Source organism: Taeniopygia guttata, chromosome 1 (assembly GCF_048771995.1).
Source record: "Taeniopygia guttata chromosome 1, bTaeGut7.mat, whole genome shotgun sequence".
NCBI classification, from domain to species: Eukaryota; Metazoa; Chordata; class Aves; order Passeriformes; family Estrildidae; genus Taeniopygia; species Taeniopygia guttata.
The window spans coordinates 42,636,596-42,658,100 of record NC_133024.1 but is presented as its reverse complement, the minus strand read 5'-3'; the positions used below and the strand labels follow the sequence as shown (position 1 = coordinate 42,658,100).

Below are 21,505 nucleotides of genomic sequence, written 5' to 3'. Positions count from 1 at the left end.
TGGTGATTCACTTTTTTTTAGTTGCAGGTACAAAAACAATACCTTTTTTTAACTGCCACATTTACTAAGTACAATGGTAATTGTAAATGGACAAAGCTGCAAATTTGGGGAAATCAGATTGTGTGCGGAAGTGGTTTACTTGCTCAAGTTCAAAGAATTCAATTATTATGATAGAAAAGATAATTATTTTCGTCACAGAAGAGAACTAGATGTAGAAACTGTTCAGCTGATATTTTCTTTTGCATGTGTTTTCATTTCTGGTGCTGTTAACCCAACTGTACATCTTCTTTGATATTTCTTAGCCAATGCAATTACTAAGCTGACTCATTAGTAAAGTGGGGATTACTTAGGCCTGCAAAACCATATTGCCTTTGCTTATTGACATAACTTATATCCAGGTTCTTCTAAGATGACTTCTTAACTCCTGAGATTCTGTGTGTTTTGAAGTAGTGAATACCTGTCTTCCTGTTTCTAGTGGTCAGAAGTTTTTTTTTTGGTGTTGTATTTTGTAGAAAATTCAGGCTTTTGGAACGTTTCAAGTTTGGATTTGTGCAGTAGATACCTGTTGAAAGTAATTTATAAGCTGCTGTTTTCTTTTTCTTCTTAAAGTTTCAGGACTTGTAATGCATGTAATCTTTTGGTAGTGTTGTCAATCACAAAAAGTAAATCTTTGAGGTGAAGGCTTGAATTAATAGGTGTTGCTGATTCAGTTCTTCATCTCTCATGCTGAAAGTATGGCTTTTGAATTTTATCTTTTCCAAAGCACAGAGGAAGCCTCTTCAGCCTATAAATCAAAGCGTTTTGGACAGTTATGACACAGGTTAATTGAAAGTGCTGATTGGGTGTCCAAGGGATCTCCCCAGAGGAAAAGTCCATCAGCTAGTGTTTGCTGGAAGTCACACTTAATAATGTGACTGCTTCAGAGTTTAATTTGAGACAAGATAAAAAGCAAATCAAAGCAATGTCTCAAGTCTCAAAAAGTTCAGACAATGATTCAAGCACTAGCACCATTAAAAAAAAGCATATATGAATTATTAAACACCTTTTGTTCCTTTTTCTGAAGTAGCCTCTTTTGCTTTGAAGGATACAGCTTAAGCAACAGTGGGAACTTAATCTTTGAATGTTTTGTTTCCGGTGAAATTAAAGTAAATTCTGCTGAGTTTTAGGGGTTTGGATTGGGGATCTTGAAAATGAAGAAAATCAACTTTAGTAAGTTTCTCAGGGTGGGGGAGGCCTGGTGCTTAAAGAGGACACCATGTTCAAAGATTTCTCCTTCTTCAAATCCAACAGGGTTTAACCATATCAATTAGTGAGTGAATTCTCCCTCTAACAGCAGGAACCACTATCATAACTGTACTCTATTGTATCTTTTGTGTTAGATATTTACTTTTAGAGTTAGTTGGTTTTAGTCTTTCCTAGGGCCAGAGAACAAGAGCCAAAATTACTTGATGCCTCTTTGCACTATTTCTTGGAATCCGTATTTAATAAACATAATAAAAAGTCATATGCTAAGTTTTTAATATTAACATTAAGGTACAATACTCTTTATTACCAGCTGTGGCTTCTCTAGGGGGACTTCATATTTTTAAAACAGTGCCAGTTAATTTTCCATGGAAACTCTTCTGTATCAGCCATAACATAGTCAGATGTAAAGATTGTACTGTGAGCAGATAAATAGGGGAAAATAAGTAATCTTCAAGAGGTGGAAGGCCATTTGACAAACAGAATAACTCAGAAATTGGTGATTTTGCAGAAGCTGAGATGTAAAAGCATGGCCAAAGCCAGAAAGAAGAAGTAGAGTAGGTTAAAATAACATTTTCTGTTTCTTTCCCTTGTTTTTTTCCTGCTTATACCTGGTACTGACTCTTGACTGTTTTTTCATGCTGGGAAAATGTTCACAGATAAACAAACCTCATAAAAATTTTATTCAGGGTCTTTGGTTTCAGAGTCCTTGGCATCTTCTGTCTGCAAATACATTTTTATAATATGTCGTTTTCAATTGTTTTGCCAATAGACACATATATACAATTACAGTAGGCTTATCATTCTGAATTACACAGGTGACTACTGCACTATTTTCTGTGGCTTAAGTGCAGCTGGTGTTTTACAGATCATCAAAGGATGAGCCGCCTTGGGTGCTTAGTGAAGAGGAGATGAACAGACTGGGAGCGAGGATTGTGAAAGCAGAACTCATGGGAGACACGGTACTGGCTGTGGAAAACTGGCATGATTTACTACAATTTTTCCTCAAAGCTCACAGTGATTTAATTGTTTGGGTGTTTTTTTTTTTTAAGGGTATTGATTCAAGCAATTAAAGACATGCAAAATTTGGTAGGATTTGAAGATAGTGCTTTTACAGTAATTTCTGCTTTAAATGCAGTAGTTCATAGACTAGAGTAGAGGATTCAGGACCCTGGCCTTTTAGGATAAGCAGCATACCTAAAACCAGTTGTTCTCTGCCCTTTTTAGAGTATTTATTGTCTTTTTATAAAAAAGGGAGCAGGTGAAAACTACAAAGCTCCCTGTCTTGATTACAAGGTAAACAGTGTCTGGAGCTGTACTTATTTCATCAGCTTTGTCACAAGTAGGTGCTTGTGGTCCATAGCTCTGCTCTATAAGCGGGCTTATTAATTGGGATATGGAAATTGTAAAACTGAAAGGAATAGTATATGCCATTGCAGCCAGCTCTACACTGAGAACAACTGTGGAATGCTTTGTGGTCCTCCTCTGATTGAGGTTGGTCTGTGGAGCTGGGACAAACAGCTGCACATTTAATGTGTCTTGTTTCAGCCAGCTACATGAAGGAACAAGAATTTCACTCTTGTGCAACACTAAATTTGGAGGTTTATGTATTTTATTTATTATATTAAACATGGTTATAATGAGTTAATTCTCTTCAGTAGTACTGTCTGGAAGCTTCAGTTATAACAAGGTCAGAGTCTGTTAGTTTTTAAGCTGTGTTTTTCAAGTGCTTGGCTCTGAATAGCTGCTCTTAAAGAGCTATGTTCATATTTTTAGAAGCAAATGCTATCACTGTGGGCTTTTGTATTTATTTTTTAACATTAATTTTTACTGCACCTGTTTAGCTTGCCTCTTGTAACATAATATTTACACCAAAATCTGCATATTTAAGAAATAATAAATAAATATTTATTTATAGTAATATATAAAACATGTTATATCTCCAAGTGGTAACTTAATATTACTCAAGATCTATTGATTCTTTGATTTGTGGAAAGTTTAGTATGTTTTGTCATTATTGCTGGACTAGGACATGGTGTTGATCCTTGTTGAAGCCCTTATCAGATAGTTCAGATTTTGTTAGGAGAAAGTGTCCATTTTATAAATATTTTCAAACCAATTTTATGTTATGAATTCTTTTTCCACAGACTTTAGACGTAGACATAAGTATGTAGCGTTAAACATTTGAACAGCAATACCTTATATAGAAATCCTGTCCATTTTAAATGTTACTAACTTCAAAGGTGAATTAAAAGTGAGTTGCAGCAATGTATTTTCTACTAATGTATTTTCCCTGTTAATGATTTAAATAGATGTGTCCATATGTTAATCTCTAGTTTTCTTAGTTAATACTAAAAAAGTACACTAATGAGCAAAAATATATTGATGGAAGTAATTATATGATAGGTTTGTGAGGGACTGGTGTAGTGTAAGCTATCTATACACTAGTTGCTAAAGTACTGTGGAGGAGAAGGTTTTCCAAAGCTGATGGAAAGCAGCAAAAATTTGTAAATTTTTTTCTGATACTGCTCAGCTTCAGTAGCATTGCCTAAACAAAACTTTGGGCAAATTATTTGGTCTTTTTCTTTTTGAACCTGATGGTAACTGAATGCAAATGATTTGATGAAAAATATACACATATTATGTGGGGAGAGTGTAATTCATTTAATATTCTATAGTTTTGTTTTGTTTTGACCCAGATCATGTGGCAGAAACCAGTACTACACTTTTTAAAATTATTTTTATATGTATAGTTTTCTATATATGAACTCTGAATCAACCTAATTTAAAAAAAACAAACCTAAAACCAAACAACAACAATTTAAATAACAAAATAGCTAATATAATACATATAATCTATAATAGCCTTATGGCATTTTAAATATTTTTAATGGTCTTTCTCTAATCAGATTGAAAATGCTGCTTGTTTAAGCAAGTTCATTCTCACACACCAGAACAGTTGGTTATGTAACAGCATGTTCTGGTGGCTGGAGCTCAAGGTTGGCCATGTGGGCCAAATAAATTCTGAATTTATTTTTGTTACTGATTTGCTGCCTGGTGTTGATCAAATGACTTAATTTTGGGGAAGCAAATATGGGCATGATGGTTGGAGTTCAGTCAGTGAAACTGACAGAGGGGTTAGAGTATAAATGGTTCTATTCTTTACAGGTTGATAGGATGGCAATTCCTAGCAATTCAAGAGATTCTGAAATACTTCTCTTTAGTTAATAGTCAGATGGTTAAGAGAGCACAGGAGCATCAAAACCAATTTACACAAGACTGTAAACTGGTCTTATTTTCTACCTCTTGTACATTTTAATTCTCAAGATAAGGTCTGAAGCACAGAAGTTGTACATGGAGTGTAGAGAGCTGTGAAACTTCATAGCAAAAATTCCTGAGAGATGTTTCCCTAGACTCATATAGCTGATGTGTATGTACAAGAGAAAAAAAAAGGATATGATTATAGTAAAAATGCTGCAAACCCCAGATGTGGGAAAGAAATTATGATGTCTGACTCCAGATCAGAAGGCTGAAGGATAACTTAAAACTATACTTATCTATCTGTCTAACAAAGTCTTGACTCGCTACTGAGAGTCTGAGACAGCTGGATCCAATTGGTCATTGAACCCAAACAACCCAATCAAGCAATCACTTCAGGTAAACAGTCTCCATATCACATTCCACATGGGGAAAACAAAGGAGCAGAGATAAAGATTGTTTTCTCTTTTTCTCTCTGTGCTTCTCCAAGAAATCCTGAGAAACGGAATCATGTGTCTCTGTCCAGAGAATGTGAATGTCACATATGATGTGTTCAGGCTTCCTTATTTAGGTTCTGATACATATAGTAATGCCTATGCCTAATTATGCTAAGCATTTATTAGTAGAACTTAATAATGCTTAAGAATACATTTTCTGGTCTTTTAATGGCAATACTTGTTCCTGTACTTCAGATGCCTCTATTCTGAACATTTTTTCATGTTGTATCCTATAAAGACTTGTGTGAATGATACTGATGTTTTCTTTAGTATTTTGTGTCATTATAGTTTAAAATGTTATACCAAAACACAAAAAATGAAATGAATGGTTCATTTTGATATTAAAATCTCCTAAAAGTTTAAGATAGTCAAATTAATGGAGTACTATCACTTTTGTTGAAGGATTTAGCTTCAGAACTTCAAGCAAAACTTGACAGTGCTCGCAAGTTGAAAGAGACTCAGGGACAAATTCCAGCAAAGGCTGACAGAGAGGTAAGTGGAAAAATATTCTTCTTTTCTTTGTGCTAACACTATTATATGTATGATACAGGTAGCAGCTGAATTAGAGAATATCAGATGTACTTAGGAACATTAGAAAGTGTAACTTCCAGTGAGTGATTGTCCAAATAAATTGTACTTTTCGTTGGTAAACAAAACTTTCTCCATGGTACTTCAGCGAATTCAATAGATTTTTTTTTTTTACTCATAATATTTCCTCAGCAAGGATAAACATCTTCCATTAAAAATGAAACTGATATGTGCTGGCTGTTACTTACTGCTGTGTCTGAAGAAGCTGGCACTTCAAATGTTATTTGGGTGGTGCTTAAGAAATGTAAGAAAGCTTCCTCTGTACCAACACTGATATAAGGAAACAGGGACAATATCTTAAGTTGTGAGCTCTGTCCTCATGATTGAGAGGAAACTTTCAGGCAAAAAATTAATGTTCTTGTTCAATTTGACCCCAATTCCACAGTAAAAATTCAGGTGCTAGTGAGTTGAGTTTGAAAAACTCAGTAACTTTTTTTATCCTAAAAGGCTTCATGTCAGACCTCATACGCCAATTAGTATTTGACCAATCTTTAGAGGGTAACCTAAACTGAATTACAGTGTGTGGTCTCTGCCTGACTACCTTGTGGTGATATTATTTATGTCTCACACCTGAATTCACGAGACTTAAAAATTACAAAAGCTCGGTGTAGGTAGCTTCTGCTTCATTGCAGAGCAGTTCTTTGGCATGTTTTTCATATATGTAAAAAAAAAAGCCCTAAATAAAGCAGACTGGAGTTGTGTAATTACACAGGAAAAAATTCATTCAGATTTTAAATTGGGAACTAAAGAGCGTGTTGTGGGTGGGCCTCAGAAATTTTGGTGGACACCTATTCCTTAGGTACTGAGTTACGGATGACAATTTTTGTCAGGCCTGATCTTCAACCATATTCTGGTTTTTATCTTAGTTTTTAATTAGGGCATTTTTATAACTAACAGTTATTGCAAAAATAGCAGTTGTAACTATTTATGAATATCCTTTGCCTGTGCTTCTTTCCTGTCTTCTTCTAGTCTGTATTACACGGTGTTTGAGTGTCAGAACTCCATCAGAGTCAATTGCTCTGTCCTAAGCCCTGTCTTTGTCATGCCAGGGTATTCTGGGACACAAGCAGGATGTGTTTAGTACTCCTGGGCACCAAGGGCCAGTGTTGTGACACTCAGTCAACAGCCCAGATGTTCAGAAACCATCCCATAGCACAAGGGAAGCTGATTTGTGAGGGGCTGTTTGGCTCTGCATGACTCAGCCTTCCTGTGGCATAGACCACCCAAGTGCCAGCCTCAGCCACTTCAGCAAGGTGTATTGCAAGTGAGGTACCTGAACGAGTTTCCACATAAATGGTTTTCCAAACGGATATCCTATTGGTCCCAAAGTTTGGTAGCTGTGCCTCCATTACCAGTAACAAACATAAAGCATTTTGTTTCAGGCTGGTCTGTCTCTGAAGCAGTGCAGCATGACCAGTGCCATGCTGAGGGATCCTAAAGTGTGGCTTTGCCTTATTTCAGTTTCTGTTGGGAGGGCTGGGGAGATAAATCAGGAAGCAGTGAAGGCAATTTTGAATGCATCTCCCTAGGAAGTTTTTTTTCTTAATTAATTGGACACAGATCAATTTCCAATTCTGTTCCCTGTGTGACTGAGTGAAGACTTAGGCTAGTATAAGGGGGTGAATGAATGGCTGGGGTTTGTACAGAGGACAGGATCAATTCTTTTGATTGTGGTGCTGGTTTATTCTGCCTTAAAGTGATCAAGAAACTACAGACTGAACGGACTGTAAAGTGCTAGCTTAAATCCTATTTTAATTTTATATAATTTTATTTTGTTTCTAAGTGGGAGTAGAGGCAAATATGGCTTTTACAGTGGGGCTTAATGACTAGTTTTGTAATTTTTTTGCCTTAGACAAGAATTCTACCCCAAGCAATCTCAAAATGTGGTTATGAAGTACAGTTTTCAAAAACTGATGTTTTTGTGTTTCTCAGCTGATATATTTCATTAGGTCTCAGCTTGGGTAGAACCCCAGTGTTGTTCACTGCAGGCTGCCTTAAGTATGTAACCCTATTAATTTTATTATGAATATAATTAAATTATCTGTTAATGGAATTTGGGGTCTTAATGCGTATTGTAGTTAAATGCTTGAGCCACGTTTAGATTGTGCTTGTTTTATCTTTAAGTTTGAGCAGGAGGCAACCTTCTGGGTCTATGGAAATCAAAAAACTTTTGATTTCATTTGGATAAAATGAAATTATGTTTATTTTCAGATGCTTACTTTCTAATTTGTCATGGGCATTTTGAGAAAGCAAGGCTGCGCTTTGAGTACTAGTGAAACTGTGTAAAGAGAAGGCTGCTGTACCATAGGGTTTCTGAGTTGGGATAGGTGATGAAAATGATACCTATTGACTGTAAGGAGACAGCAGAAAATTATGGAGACTTCAGCAGTTAGAAAACAACTTTCATGTGTTCATAGTTTACCTCTTAAATACATTTTGTATTTCTGTTCTGAAAGTGTTACACAACCCTAGATTTTACTACATTGATTATGAGGATGTCACCTTTACCATTGTCGGTACCAGTCACAACTGATGTAATTTATACTTTTATTCAGTATTTTTATTTAACAAACTGTATCTGGAATGTTAGCACTCCTATGGGGCACATGATTTGCAGTGGGTTTTGCTACTACAAAAATTGGAACATAAAAATTTAAATGAGGAAGGGGCGGAATATAGAATATATCCTTTGGAAGGGACTTATTATGAACATCTGGTCCAACAACATGGTGTTGGATGAATATCATATAAGAGTATGCATCTTTTAAAACTCTTTTCAATCCCAAATGAAGTATCGCTTAGAAGAAAAGCTTCTCAACCCTAAGCTTTTTTCTGTATTCCATAGAACATAATTAGTATGCAGGAAACAGAAAGTAGTCTCTGCTGAGCAAATGCTAGAGACAGTTTTCAGTAATGATGAATTGCATTTGAAAGACAAAATCAATACAAAATTGAATGAAAGCTGGAAGGTGGTACTTTAAGCAGAATAACATGATAGGGTATAGTGTCACTGATTATTTAAAAGAAGAGAGTTCTGAAAAATAGAAACAGCTATAGGCTTTTCTGTTATGCATTTGAGAATATGTTGGGAAAATATGAATTATTTAATCACAGAAAATCTTCATTTGAATAACTGAATTTTCTGTGGAAGTCCTTCAGCCTTTGGTCTAGTATGGGTGTTTTTCTACTGAAGAGTATTCAGTGCTTCTGTGAAGCCTCTTGGGCACAGAAGATATCCATAGAGTAAGACTTGAATTTTGGCAGACCCAGCATTTCACTTTAGTATTGCTGACATGATGCTGCTTTAAAGGACAAAACCTTTTCTGGGCTACCTGTTGCATCTGTGAGAGTAACAGACTTCAGGCTATTGCTTGTGCATCTCGGGTGGAGAAGATTTATAATGCAGGGAAAAGTTAGTTTGGTGAGTTTTATGGCATAAGTGGGGTTCATCTTTTACTGAAAACATTAATAATATTAGGAACTCCGTGTACTTCAAGCACTTCTGCTATTTTTATTTAATTATTCTTCTTGAGTATAAGTAATAAGGTTGATTATGTTTCCAACACCTCCTATCTGAACACAGATTTTGATGTATTGAAGTTCTGAGATTTAATTTGGATTCCTGAGATTCATTAGACTCCAGACTGAGGGAAAATTCTAGGGAAATTAGCTCAATATAAATAACATTTTAAGAATTCTTTTTGAAGAACTAACATTGGTTTTTAGAAAATAAACTGAATAAAACAGCTTGCCTTAAATCTCAAATCCTCCATGTCTGAAGGGGGCCTACAGAGAAGCCAGAGAGGGACTCTTTGTTAGGAACTGTAGTAACAGGACAAGGAGTAATGGATGCAAACTGAAAGAGGTAAAATTTAGGTTAGATATTAAAAAGAATTTTCTTACTGTGAGGGTGGTGAGACAGTGGAACAGGTTGTCCAGGGAGGTTGTGGATGCCCTGGTCTTGGCAGTGTTCAAGGCCAGGTTGGACAAAGCAACCTGGTCTAGTGAGAGGTCCTGCCTGTGGTGGGGGCTTAAGGGGAATAAACCCTTAATATTCTCTGATTCTATAAAATTACATCTATTGCATCCCATTGTATGTAGTTCTGTCTTAGGAGAGACAGGATGGAACATGAACACGCTGGATCTTTATTCAGAGAAATTATTTGCTGCATAGTTACTATCCTGAGACGAGTAAACCATGTGACATTAGGAGTGAGTAGCTGAGAGGAATCAGATGTGGAACAAACCTGAAATAATGTTCTCTTGGTTCCATTAATGATAATGGGGAAAACGAGAACGTATGTTTATTTTTCATATGTTTTCAATATTGACCTGTTCACAAATAGCTTAAAAATGACAATGATTCCTTGGAGAACGAGACAGTGGTGTGTGTGTACATGTGTTTGTGTATATGTGTAAAATTTAGATAGTGATTAATACTTCACAGAAGGAAGTGAAAGAAAGAAGGAAAAGAATGCTTCTGATGTGTGGGCGTTTTTATTTAAAAAGAAACCAAGCCAATTCTAAACAAACACAAAGAAAGCAAATGCCAAATCACCCTGAAAATTAATGTTTAAAATTGCAGGTGTGCCAGGTTGTTAAATTTTAGGTTTGGGAATTGAGACTATAAACACAGATTTTTTTTGCAATGAAAATATTTGGTTGTCAAAATTTACCTATAATATGTTTTCATAGCATTCATTCTGACTTAACCAATGCAGAACCTAAATACAGCTGTACTATAGATGTACCATATATAAAGAATACTTTAAAAATTATTATAAATTGCTTGGCATAAAAGTATAGATGAGACATTGTGTAAAACCTAGAAGGTTGGGAATGAATGATCTTCATTAAGTAAAATGATCTTCACAGTAAAAATCTGGGATTTTATTGGGAACTTCAGGTGGTGGGGAGATACAGCAACAGATGGCTCATGGCCTGTTTACTCTCAGATGCTTGCAGCTCATCATAATTCCTGATTCCTGTTGTTCCATCACACTTGAATCTTGTCTGCAAGATGGTTGTGCTATTCTTTCTCCAGCAGAAGTTTGTATTTCCCTACAGACTTGACTAGCTGTGAATGTAAAATGGAATAATGAAGGGGGCAGACTTATGCAGAACAGCTTTCATATCATTAGTGCATAGTTTTAAAAAATACTAGGTGTATGCTGTTATTGATTAGTTTATTTCCTGAACATTCTTGTTGATGTCAGTAAGAGTGTATTACACAATTATTTAAGACAAGGACATATTAAGACAAAGGGATATATCTTCCTGAATGTAATTTATAGGAAATTAGCTTTTGCAATTAAAATGTGTTAGAAAAATTGTATCAGTAAGTAAAGGATGTAAAATAGCTTACCATTTCAGTACATGTAAAAAGTATAAAAGGGCAGAATGACTAAAACTTCTTAGAATGCAAACTGAGAATACAAAAACTTCCAAGTGTGCTTTAACACCAGGGCAAAAACCATATCCAAGTGCCACGCAGCACTTGTAACTGATGGTGCCATTTTTTCTGGCTGCGTTTTTCTTGCAACACCATGTTAAATTTCTACATAGTTTTACTGCTATATTTACCCATTCACTGTGTTAAATCATAAGTTGATAAGATGAAATAGAAATCTATGGACTTAAGAACCAACATGCTGCAATATTTCTCTTTTTTTTTCATTGTCTGAGTATATATATTTTGTGTCAGATATCCTTGCTGTAGAAACAATTCATCTAGTCATTACAGTTTTTACAAATTTTCTTACATCTCATACATGCAGTGGCTCACTGATGTAGCTAAGTGACTAACCATTTCAAAGTGTAGCTAACAATTTAGAGTATCAAACTGAATATATTTGACCTTTTTTTAAAGTTGTGTTTTCAAGGCTATGTGGCTTCCTGATATCCAGGATATTATTTTAAAGTTAGATTTAATTGCTTTACTTTTCCCCATTTCTGGGTGCATCAATGGGCAAACACATTACAAGCTGCTGTAATTATATGTTACTAGTTTCAGTTTTACTTCCACAGGCTGGCAGTATGACTCTTACTGAATTTGACTTTAGATTTGTGTGTATGGCCATTCTACTCAAGAGATGATATTCTGATCACCCTGTCTTCAATATGCTCTAAGAAAATAAGTACTGAATGGAAATAGATTTCTGCATGCAGGGCTAATGTCAGAGACATTAATTGTAAAGAGGAGATTAATGAGGATTAATAAACTGCTTATTCTGAGTAATAAACAGTTTAGCCAAAATAACCTCTTTGTAATATAAGGACAAAGAATTGCTGAATTTTAAGGGGCATCTGATTTTATATCAGTAAGAACAAATGAAGTTCTTTACTTATTGTGTTATTAACAGGTGTCACTCACTGGTAGAAGAAAAGGAAAGAGACCTAATTCTTTTCCATGGTTTGGAGTTTCTGGGGTTTTTTTACTCTAGTCCTTTACACACAAACCAAGATACAGATGCTCTTCTGTAGAATAGTTCACCTCTGCTTTTCAGCCTGCATTAGGTTTTATAATGCTTCTCTTCGCTGTTAAACACAAGGACCTAATTATGGCAGGCCAACTTTCTGATCTTGTAAAAACTTTTAAAAATCCCATTACTGTGTTAGCACCTTTTGAATGTGTAATAGTGACTCATTATATATTTATGAAGTCGTTCTTGAAATACTAAATTTTTAACATAGTTTTTAAGAGTTTGCTCTTGCTTTCCTTCCTCATGCTGCTAATTCTCTTAGTCTTATCTTTTTTCTGCTTTAAGAAACCCAAATCAAAGATACAAATCAGTCCTCTGTATACAAATGTATACAGAGCACTGCTGTTATAGACCTCTGACCATTTTAATTTCATCTTCCTGTGAGATACAAACCTCAGTCTTGCCATAGAGAATGGTTAACCTACTGATTTTTATAAGTATTACCTTAAAGGTTACAGTGCCACTATTCCCAACTGTTAAAGCCTGAAATGGAGCTTAAAGGCTTTGAAACCTGGTACTTGGGGACTCCAGGTTGGGAATAAAATGACTTCTGAATATGAGACATGGTGCCCTTAGGAGTAGCCAGCACTGAAGGAGGCAGATGCTCTTTCTGCACAGAATGTACCCATCCTTCTGGTAACTGGTGATTTTGTGTGAATCAAGCTGAGAGCCTAAGAGAAGGGTAACTGGAATGGGAGGGAAAGGATCAATGGAAGAGAACAAGAGACTGGATGTAACAAATAGCTGAGTCCAGCACTCTGAGAAATGCTAGATACCATTTAGACATTTATTGATACTATAATGTAAGGACAGGGTTTTCCAGTGGAGGAATAAGACAATATTCAAAGCATTTCCATTTGGCAGAGACTGTAGGGGAAAGGAAACAGGTGGCATGTTTAATGCAGCATCTGATTTGACAAAGCTAGCATTGGTTGTAGAGGCTAGTTCCTTGCTGAAGACTGTTGCTTTGTTATTCCTTCATTACACTGTGCTTGTACCACTTGCATGTAGCTCTCAGTAAATGTGTGTAGAAAGCCTTCAAATCATGCAGCACAGCATCCAGCTTTTTGTTGGCTCAGTAATTAAAAAAGAAACTTTTTTTTTAACTTTAGTTGTTCCCTACCCTACAATACGCTGACTATTAAAATATATTTTATTCTCTATAGCTATTAGCATTGAAAAACAGTTCTGAGTGGATCTTATCTCAGTTGCTTGGCCTGACTACTCCATTTGTTCACCTGCTACAGTGTCTGTTCCTCAAATTAAGCTGTGCACCTGATGTGGCAGGGGATTTATACTTCCTCCTGCTGCATTATGGAACAGGGATAATCTCTGGAGAGTTCAAAATTCTTATTTGGATCTATATCTTATTTATTTATGTATTTAATTTAAAGCTTTTATCTTTCAAAACCAGACTTGTCTGCTTGTTTTGTTCAGTTGAGTGTTAATTGCCATATAGCAGTTTGTACATTTACTGACAACAACTATGTACTTTGCATATTTAATTGGCCTGAAATAAAAAGTCATGTTCCTTAATTAATGGCAGCAAACAATTCCTCTCTCATTCTGGAAATAAACCCTATTTTTGTTCATTTCAGACTGTAAATTACAGTGTTTGTTTAGCATTCATCACAAGATTTAGGGATAGTGACTGAACCTCTTCTCCAGTTTCAATTTTAACATTTTACAATAGGTATGTTAAAAGTACTTTAATATATGTTTTTAAACTTACTGTTGTAATTAATATAAATATTATTTTTTGATCATAATTATTAATGAGTATTTATTATATCAGAGTGACCACATTGTATTACCATATACCATGTCATATAGTCATGGCAATACAAAAATGTAAAAAAAATATCAGTAGAGAAAAGAGAACATTAGGTAACTCTTGCAGTTAGATTGATATCCACACTCACTTGAAAAAGTCTATTACATCTGTGAGTGGTGGATTTTTCCTGCAAAGGCTCTTTCTCAGTATGGTGTAATTGTTCAAGTGTAGAGGAAGTCTGGTTTTTATTTTATTTGTGTGAACTTATCCATTACAAATGTTAGATACATTGCCCCTGAATTCCCAGGTTCGGCCTTTGGCACATTTTAAAGTTTTTTATTATATTGGCTGCTTTCCCTTATTTTTGTACTGAGACCTGTTTAAGGGATATAGTATATGCTGAAGGATGTGGACATTATATGTTGGAATTCTTTTTTGGAAGCTCTAGTGAAAATCATTACTTCATAGCAGCTTACATAAAAAAACTCCTTTTACTGTTATTTCAGTTTTAAGGTGATTTCTAAAGTTCTGGGTTTTTTCTTTTTTATTTCAAAAAGTGCTTTTGTATGAAATACAATTAATTAATATATTATTCAAATGTCACCTTCTGATAATGCTGTAACCACTTAAAAAAAAATATATCTTTTTCTACCAGAAAGCTTTTTGCTTCTGATGTATTTAGAAATAGCTTTACTAATTACTGTTAGTAAGATTCTCCTAAAAATCAAATTTTTGCGTGAATGCAATTAACTTTGTTATGCTGTATTTTTAAGTCAGTTCTATTTAGATGGGGTTTTGAGTTCTGAAGGTTGTCTTTACCTCTAATAACATCTTTAATCTTCTGAATAATGTTTGGCTTGCATCCATTGGATTAATTTTGATTACTAATATGCATTTGCTGTTAAACTTTAACATGACTTCACATTAGTCTTCATAGTGTCCATAATTATTTTATCCTTTTATCTGCCTCCTTTAATCTCTCTTTGAAGGACCACTTCTATTTTTTTGTACTTTGTATTCTAAAGCTAAAAATTACTATAATTTTTTGCCTTTTTTTTCTCCTTTGGAATATTAAATCTAAATACACTATAATCAGTATTACATGCTTTGTGACAGGACTCAGGACTCTTGGAAATTAGGGAGAAAAAATCCTCAAAACCTCGTAAAGCAGACAAAACCTTGTCAGCTGTAGGGTTCTGACCCAAAGAATGCAGTATGTGTTATATGTGTTGCTCTCCTCTCCATTCCCTGTCCCAACTCATTCCATGGTTCAGATCCAGAAGGTACTCTTCTGTTGCTTGTACAATAGTGTGTAAGCGAGCAGAAATGGGAAGAACAAAGAAAGTGCAAATGCTGCATGGATCTAACATTTTAGAACCCTTCTTCAAAGGCAAAGAAAGTCTGACACATAGAACTCTTTGTGAATTCCATTAACTTTTGGGAAAATAACAGCCTGCATATCAGTTATATCCTTTTTGAAATGTCTGTATTAAGAATTTTATGAAGACAAATGTTGGGGTGGATGTCTTTAAAAGGAACTAAATGTTTGTAAGTTGATATAAAAATCTGGTATTTACTGTTCTTTGCAGTTGTTGAAGCACTGCTGTTGTAATGACTATTGGTTTTAGTGATTTGTATTTTTTAAAAGTCATGTATACAGTGAGGTTAAAGTTTAGAGACTGGGAATGGAAAAGTTCATTCTTTTCTTGTCTCAGTAACACAAGGGTGTGGGGAAGGAGAGACCTGACGTTAGCATCCTTTTGGAAACACTATATGGGCAGCAGGTAAAAGAAGCTGAATGACTGGAAAGATGCTTCTGGCAGAGGATTTCACATAAACTTGGTAGATTATTCACTGAAAACTGTAAACTGCTGTGTGGATTTGGCTAGTCCTCTTGGGAGAGCTTTGTATACCTATTTGGCCATGTAGATATGGCGAGCTTTTCCTCTACAAAGGTCTGCATCATTTCAGGCTAATTAGTAATGCTCTGGATTTTTGAAATTTCACTGCAATATCTATGGTTATGTGTTCAGCTGCCAAACTTGCAAAGTCACCCATCTTTTAAAGGCATTGTGGCATTTGAGAAGTTTACTGTGATACATTCTGTTTGCTTTCTGTATCTGCTGTGAATAAGGTTTTATGGCATGGTAAAACCTGGTCCCCCCAGTCTGTCTGTTTGTGTCTCAGTGACCTTTTTATCACGTGATGTGTGGGGTGAATGCACACAGCTTTTTCTCCTATTGGGACGGACCATCTTTTCTCCCCCTCCCAACAGGGACAAAAGCCCTTACCTTGTGAAGAAGGGACACATGAGGTACAGGTTACACACAGATAAAATGTGTCTGGCTGATGCTGGAAATAAGTAGTATTGTCTTCTCTGAAAATATCAGTATTGGAGCCAAAGTGGTGCTGGACATCCTGGTTTGCTTTGCAAAATGAAATTTGCTTTTGGTGTTACCAAAGAGAGAGGTCTGGCTTACTCAGGCAGCATTTTGGTTCTTAACTTCTACTTTCATATGACTTTCCTTGGAAAAATGTAATTAAGCTGTTGAAGTATACTTCAGTATCTACAGATTTTCCAGACTTTATTTCCAAATTTGGGTTTCTGGGACAAGCTTTCCCTAGGCAAGGATGGCAGGTGGAAAGCAGTTTGGTAGAAAATAGCTTGAAATTGAGATTAATGAAGTTGTTTATGAGATTTGACAAAGGCTGTCTTAATATCATCTGATTAAGTAGTGACCCCATTATGTGCTCTAATCTTTGGAGTGTAATCAGGAAGTTCACAGGCTTTTAAATGATTTTAAAAATTATTCTTAATATTTAGAAAGTGAAGTGCTTACTTTTTGGCGAAGAGTTTCTGCCTTTTTTTTCCTCCTTTGTGTGTGCGTGTGTGTATATATATGTGTATATATATATATATATAAAATGTATCTATCCCCTATAGATAATATCCCCTATATATAATATATCTATCCCCTATATCTATCTGAATAGGGCCCCCTTATGAAGTGGGACCCCTATGAATGACTTCCCTTGAAGACAGATTCTATAACTTTTTGGAGAACAGAGGTGAGGGTGGTCATTCTCCATAGCCTCAATCCATAAAAAAATTGGTAAAGGGCTGTAGGTTTTTAGAAGGTTTTTGGAAATATAGCCTTATAATGATGGTGGTGTTTATTAAGTCAATATTATCTCTTTAACTCTCTCAGAAGCATTGTGGGTCTTCAGGAGATAAAGCTTTATGCAAAAAAAAAAAAACCACCCAAGAATACAAACTTGGTTCTTTTGGAAAGAAAAGCTCTGCATTTAACTAATTGAATGCATTTTTAATACTTTTTTTCTTTTTGAATGTGAAAAGAATACCTCACTATGGTGAAACTGTCTACTTGGAGTTATACTGAACACACAAAATTTATAGAATCTATTACTTAATCTTTAGGATTTAAAGCATTTATTTAATGTGGATTAGGTATTTCTTTTGGTTTGTCTGTACCATCTGTTTTAAAATATGTCTTAAAACCTGGCACAGGCTTCAAGCTGTCAAGAAGATGAGCAAGTGGTCCTTGTCAGAACAGATGGAAGTGGAAGGGCATGGCCTGTGATGGGACCAACGGAGCCACTGGAGCCAAAAGGAGGGCGAAGAAAGCAGCAGATGGTAAGTTTTACAAATCTGAGTATTGAACTGTAAATCTTCAATAATTTTGTAGTTTTACTTTTATGATGCCATAATTAAGGAGTATCTTATCAGAATGTCAATAGGTAGTTAAAAAGTTCATTTTGGAAGATGATTGTAATTAAGTATTAGAGTACATATTTATTAAGTATACATTCAGTTTATTTTCAGATTGCATTTCCCAAGGGATCACTTTAGGGCTTATTTAAATGTATGTTCAAGGAAAAAGTTATCACCATCTCTTCTTAGTTTATATTACATCAAGTTGTGTAAATAGCGAAATTTATCAGAGTTGAATATTTCTGAGTTGAGAAAGATTTTGCTGAGATAGGCAGGTCTTAGGGGCTAATTTTACTTTAGTTCTATCAAAAAATATGGCTACTGATAATAATAATAATTATGGACTAATCTTTGTAACAAAGTGCTTTGGGGAACAATAAGAAGCTTGAAAGATGGAGCAATATTTTATTCTTAGTATAATTGCTTCCAACAGTAAATATAGTAGCACTTTGATCTTTTTGAGATAAGAGGAAGTGACACTACCTCATAATTCTAGCAAGCATTCTTGCTTAATAGGACAGCTTGCAATAGCTGCTATGGAGAAGTAAAAGACACAAGGGGGTGAGGAATTTGTTGTCATTGTCCTGTTGTTTCTATTTTGGAAAATGCTATCCTGCTTTTTGTTAATGAGCACTCCCTGTACTCCTTTGGAATTTAGTTTAGTCCTATCCTAAGGAACATCTCTGATCCCTTGTCTACTCTGTCTAAGGTAGCAACATTTCCCAGGGGTACCATATTCACACACGTTTTGAGTACTGTCTGTGATTACTGTGTTTCACTGATATCTATGACTTTACAAAAGCTTTAGAGTTGTCAATAGTGAAAATTGCTTTTTAGAATATTTCATTTTTATGAGCTAATTAACTATACTGTCTGTCTTTCCTGGGTGGTAATGTTGTAGCTCTGATACCTTAAGGATGTTAAGGATATAGAGGCTTTGGGAGGAGGCTGTATTTTTATTTACACATACTGATGCAACTGAAGAAAAGGAAGGGTGTTTTTCTCCTTAGATAAAATGGAATTGTTAACCCAGTTGTTTCGGATCTGCTTAGCTTGATTCACAATTCTTTAAAATTGTTGAAATTGTTAGGGTCTGAATTTTATAGCTGATCTTTCTGATTAGGTTAATATTTATTTTTAATGTGTTTGCTTCCAGATGCCGACTCATGTAGATAAAGAGAGAGTAAGGTATTTTCAGGATGATGATAGTATGAACCTGAAGGATTTGGTCAAAAATGAGAAGATGAGAACAGCAGAGGATCAAAACTCACTGTTCATGCGTATGGCATCAAAGGTAAGGTGCTGTGTGTGCTTTTAATTAAACATGTTATTATTAGAAATATCAGGGAGGACATGAGGGCTGAGTAAAGGGAAGGCCTGAAGGAAGATGAGAATTGTTTATGGCTACATAATTATGCAGGACTGTCAAAAATAGGGGCCATTGTAAATTCTAGAATTTCCAACTACAAAGTGGGGATTTTTCTTACATTGTGGGACATCTGAGCTGATTCTTAAGGTCCACTTCAGAGAGTAGCTGGAGAGATGTACGTATTTTAGTGATGTGAGTCCCTGTCCTATTTTAAATGGAATTAAAATGTCTAGTTCTGCCGCAGGAGATTATGCTATATAACTCTCAAATAAAACGGAAGAGATCCCATCACAGGTATTGAGGCAATAATTTCAGATGAAAGGGTTGATGAAGGCAAAATGTTGATAATCTTGAATCTGAATGAGGCCATGACTGCACATATAGAAGAGGCTAGTGATGCTTGATTTGAGAGTCACTATGAGTCTGCAAATGTCATCTCAGTGCTGGTGTGATTAAAAGGAGAATCAGAATTTTGGAAATTATGAAAAGGGAGAATTTAGCATTTTAAAGCATGTAGTGAATGCATCATGCACCCATATCTTGAATGCTGTCCAAGCTGTTAAAGCATACCCTGTAATCAGGGGCACAGAGCAGTGTCCATTTGAAGAAAATCTAAGTAAACAAAATTTCTTCAGCTTGGAGGGAATGGGTGGAGGCTTAAGGGAAGGCAGCTGCTGGACTAGAACAATTAGCATAAAAGTTTAATAGAATATGACTATTTTTGTTTCTCAGATGGGAAGTGGCCACAGAATAGATAACATGAATGAATGGTTTGACTTTTTTTTCAGTGATGAAGGTAATTGTAGAACTTGTGTTGTAGAGCATGAAATGCAATGGAGGGCTTGATTGTGAGTGGAAGCAAAAAAAATATAGCAACTTAGTGAAATACAGTTTTATTGTTAAATATTAAATAGGGAGATGTAGATAAGTTTTTCCTCAGGATTTCCATAGTAAATGCTGAGAGATGCAAATGTGTAGAAGAGTCAATTCCATTGTTTCCCCCATACATTTTAGCCATTGCTGGAGATACATTTTGCAACATAAAATAGTCACACTGGGTGAAGAAGCAACTGGGATTAGTACGTTTCATTCTAAAGGCTTTTTTCCTTTTTGTTTCATTCTTGGTTTTGTTTTTTTGTTTTGTTTGGTTTTTTGAAAGATAGAATTTATTAATAATGTTACAGGAATGTATTGTGTTTCCTTGCCTATGCAAATATTTCATTTTAGTTTTGAAAGACTCTGAATTCCTACTAACTTCAGTGAGCTTTGGATCAGATGCTAAGTAATGTGTTTCTTTTTTGTTACTAGGCAAAGATATACTATATCGCATTATTTTATTAGAACAAGTTTCTTGACTAACCTTTTAAGATTGAGCCATACTATTTATTTACTGGCCAAGTGTATTGGAGCATGTGCTCAAAGTAGATATTTTGTCAAAGCCATTACTGTTGCAATGTCCATATGTTAATTCGTGGTACTGTAGTCTTTCAATCCTTTGCAATATCACATTTTGGTTTTGAAGGGATTTTTGTTCGACTTTCATAAAAAGAAGCATCTAGATGTCAATTGTTCTTATCCATTAAGATCTAAAATGCTTTTGGTAGCTTCTGTGCAGGTGATTCCCAGATCCTATCACCACAATTTGTGATGGTTTTCTCCAGATAGTGTTTGTTTCTTGATCTTAGGTCAAGAAACTGGCTTCTAGGCCTCCCTGAGGTTTCCATATCTTTCCATGTCTGTATAATGCATTCTTATTCACAGCACAAGATCAGTGTTACCACTGAAGTGTTGGCAGCAGTCTGAAAAATTTGGGTGTGATCTCAGATATTCTAGATGATTATTTATGTACTTTATAAGCCTGTACTACATGGAGCACCTGCATTATGATCCTGGGGCTCAGTAAGTTAGTCTTCAAAATTCTTGCATCTCTCCTCAGTGGTTTCAGGAAGGTGTTATATTCCAGCAGGAAGTCTATCAAACAAACCTCTTTTTCCAGTTTTAGTTTGATAACATATTACACAAATTTGACACATACAAATTACTTTCTCTTTCTGCCTTCATTTGAGAAATGAAAAAATTATCCTCAAAAATTAATCGTCGTATTGCAGAGGAGTGGTGGGAGGAAACGGCTGCAAGTCTGCACTATTATTTCCTTCAGGGATTTTCCCAGGGCTTCTGTCACTTTCCCAGACTATGTCCAAAAGAAACTTCCAGCCCCATGGCTGTTGAGAATGGAGGAAATAGGTGCTGCTCTCACAAATGGGAACAGAATGAGAACGACAGACCAGCACGTTTTCTGGCTGAATGCTCTGCTCTAGATCAGTGTTGCTTTCCTGAATATTTAGTGCTTTAACAGTATTTCAAGTGAAATACAGGCTAGTTGTTATTGAAGATAATAACATAATTGCAGTTTTGTAGAGAGAGATGGGTATGTTGAAATAAAAGGGTGTAATTCATGAAAGGATTTATTTTCTTGAATAGGACTTGGAAGAAATATCAGTATGTAGACCCAAAGTTTCTCTCCAGGAAACCTGTCTAATCCCATTGGCAGGTGAAAGTCTG

General features: G+C 35.4%; 1 protein-coding gene across 2 annotated transcripts in view; it reads left to right on the top strand.

Moving 5' to 3' along the window:
- The window catches only part of CWF19L2 (CWF19 like cell cycle control factor 2), a 59,137-nt gene that overhangs the window by 20,232 nt on the left and 17,400 nt on the right, over positions 1-21,505 (top strand). For both annotated transcript variants that reach the window (XM_032747780.3, XM_072927560.1), the window contains exons 9-12: positions 2,111-2,204; positions 5,400-5,489; positions 17,371-17,496; positions 18,731-18,868. In XM_032747780.3, coding sequence (XP_032603671.3) covers positions 2,111-2,204; positions 5,400-5,489; positions 17,371-17,496; positions 18,731-18,868 — 448 coding nt within the window. The remainder of the gene's footprint in view (positions 1-2,110; positions 2,205-5,399; positions 5,490-17,370; positions 17,497-18,730; positions 18,869-21,505) is intronic.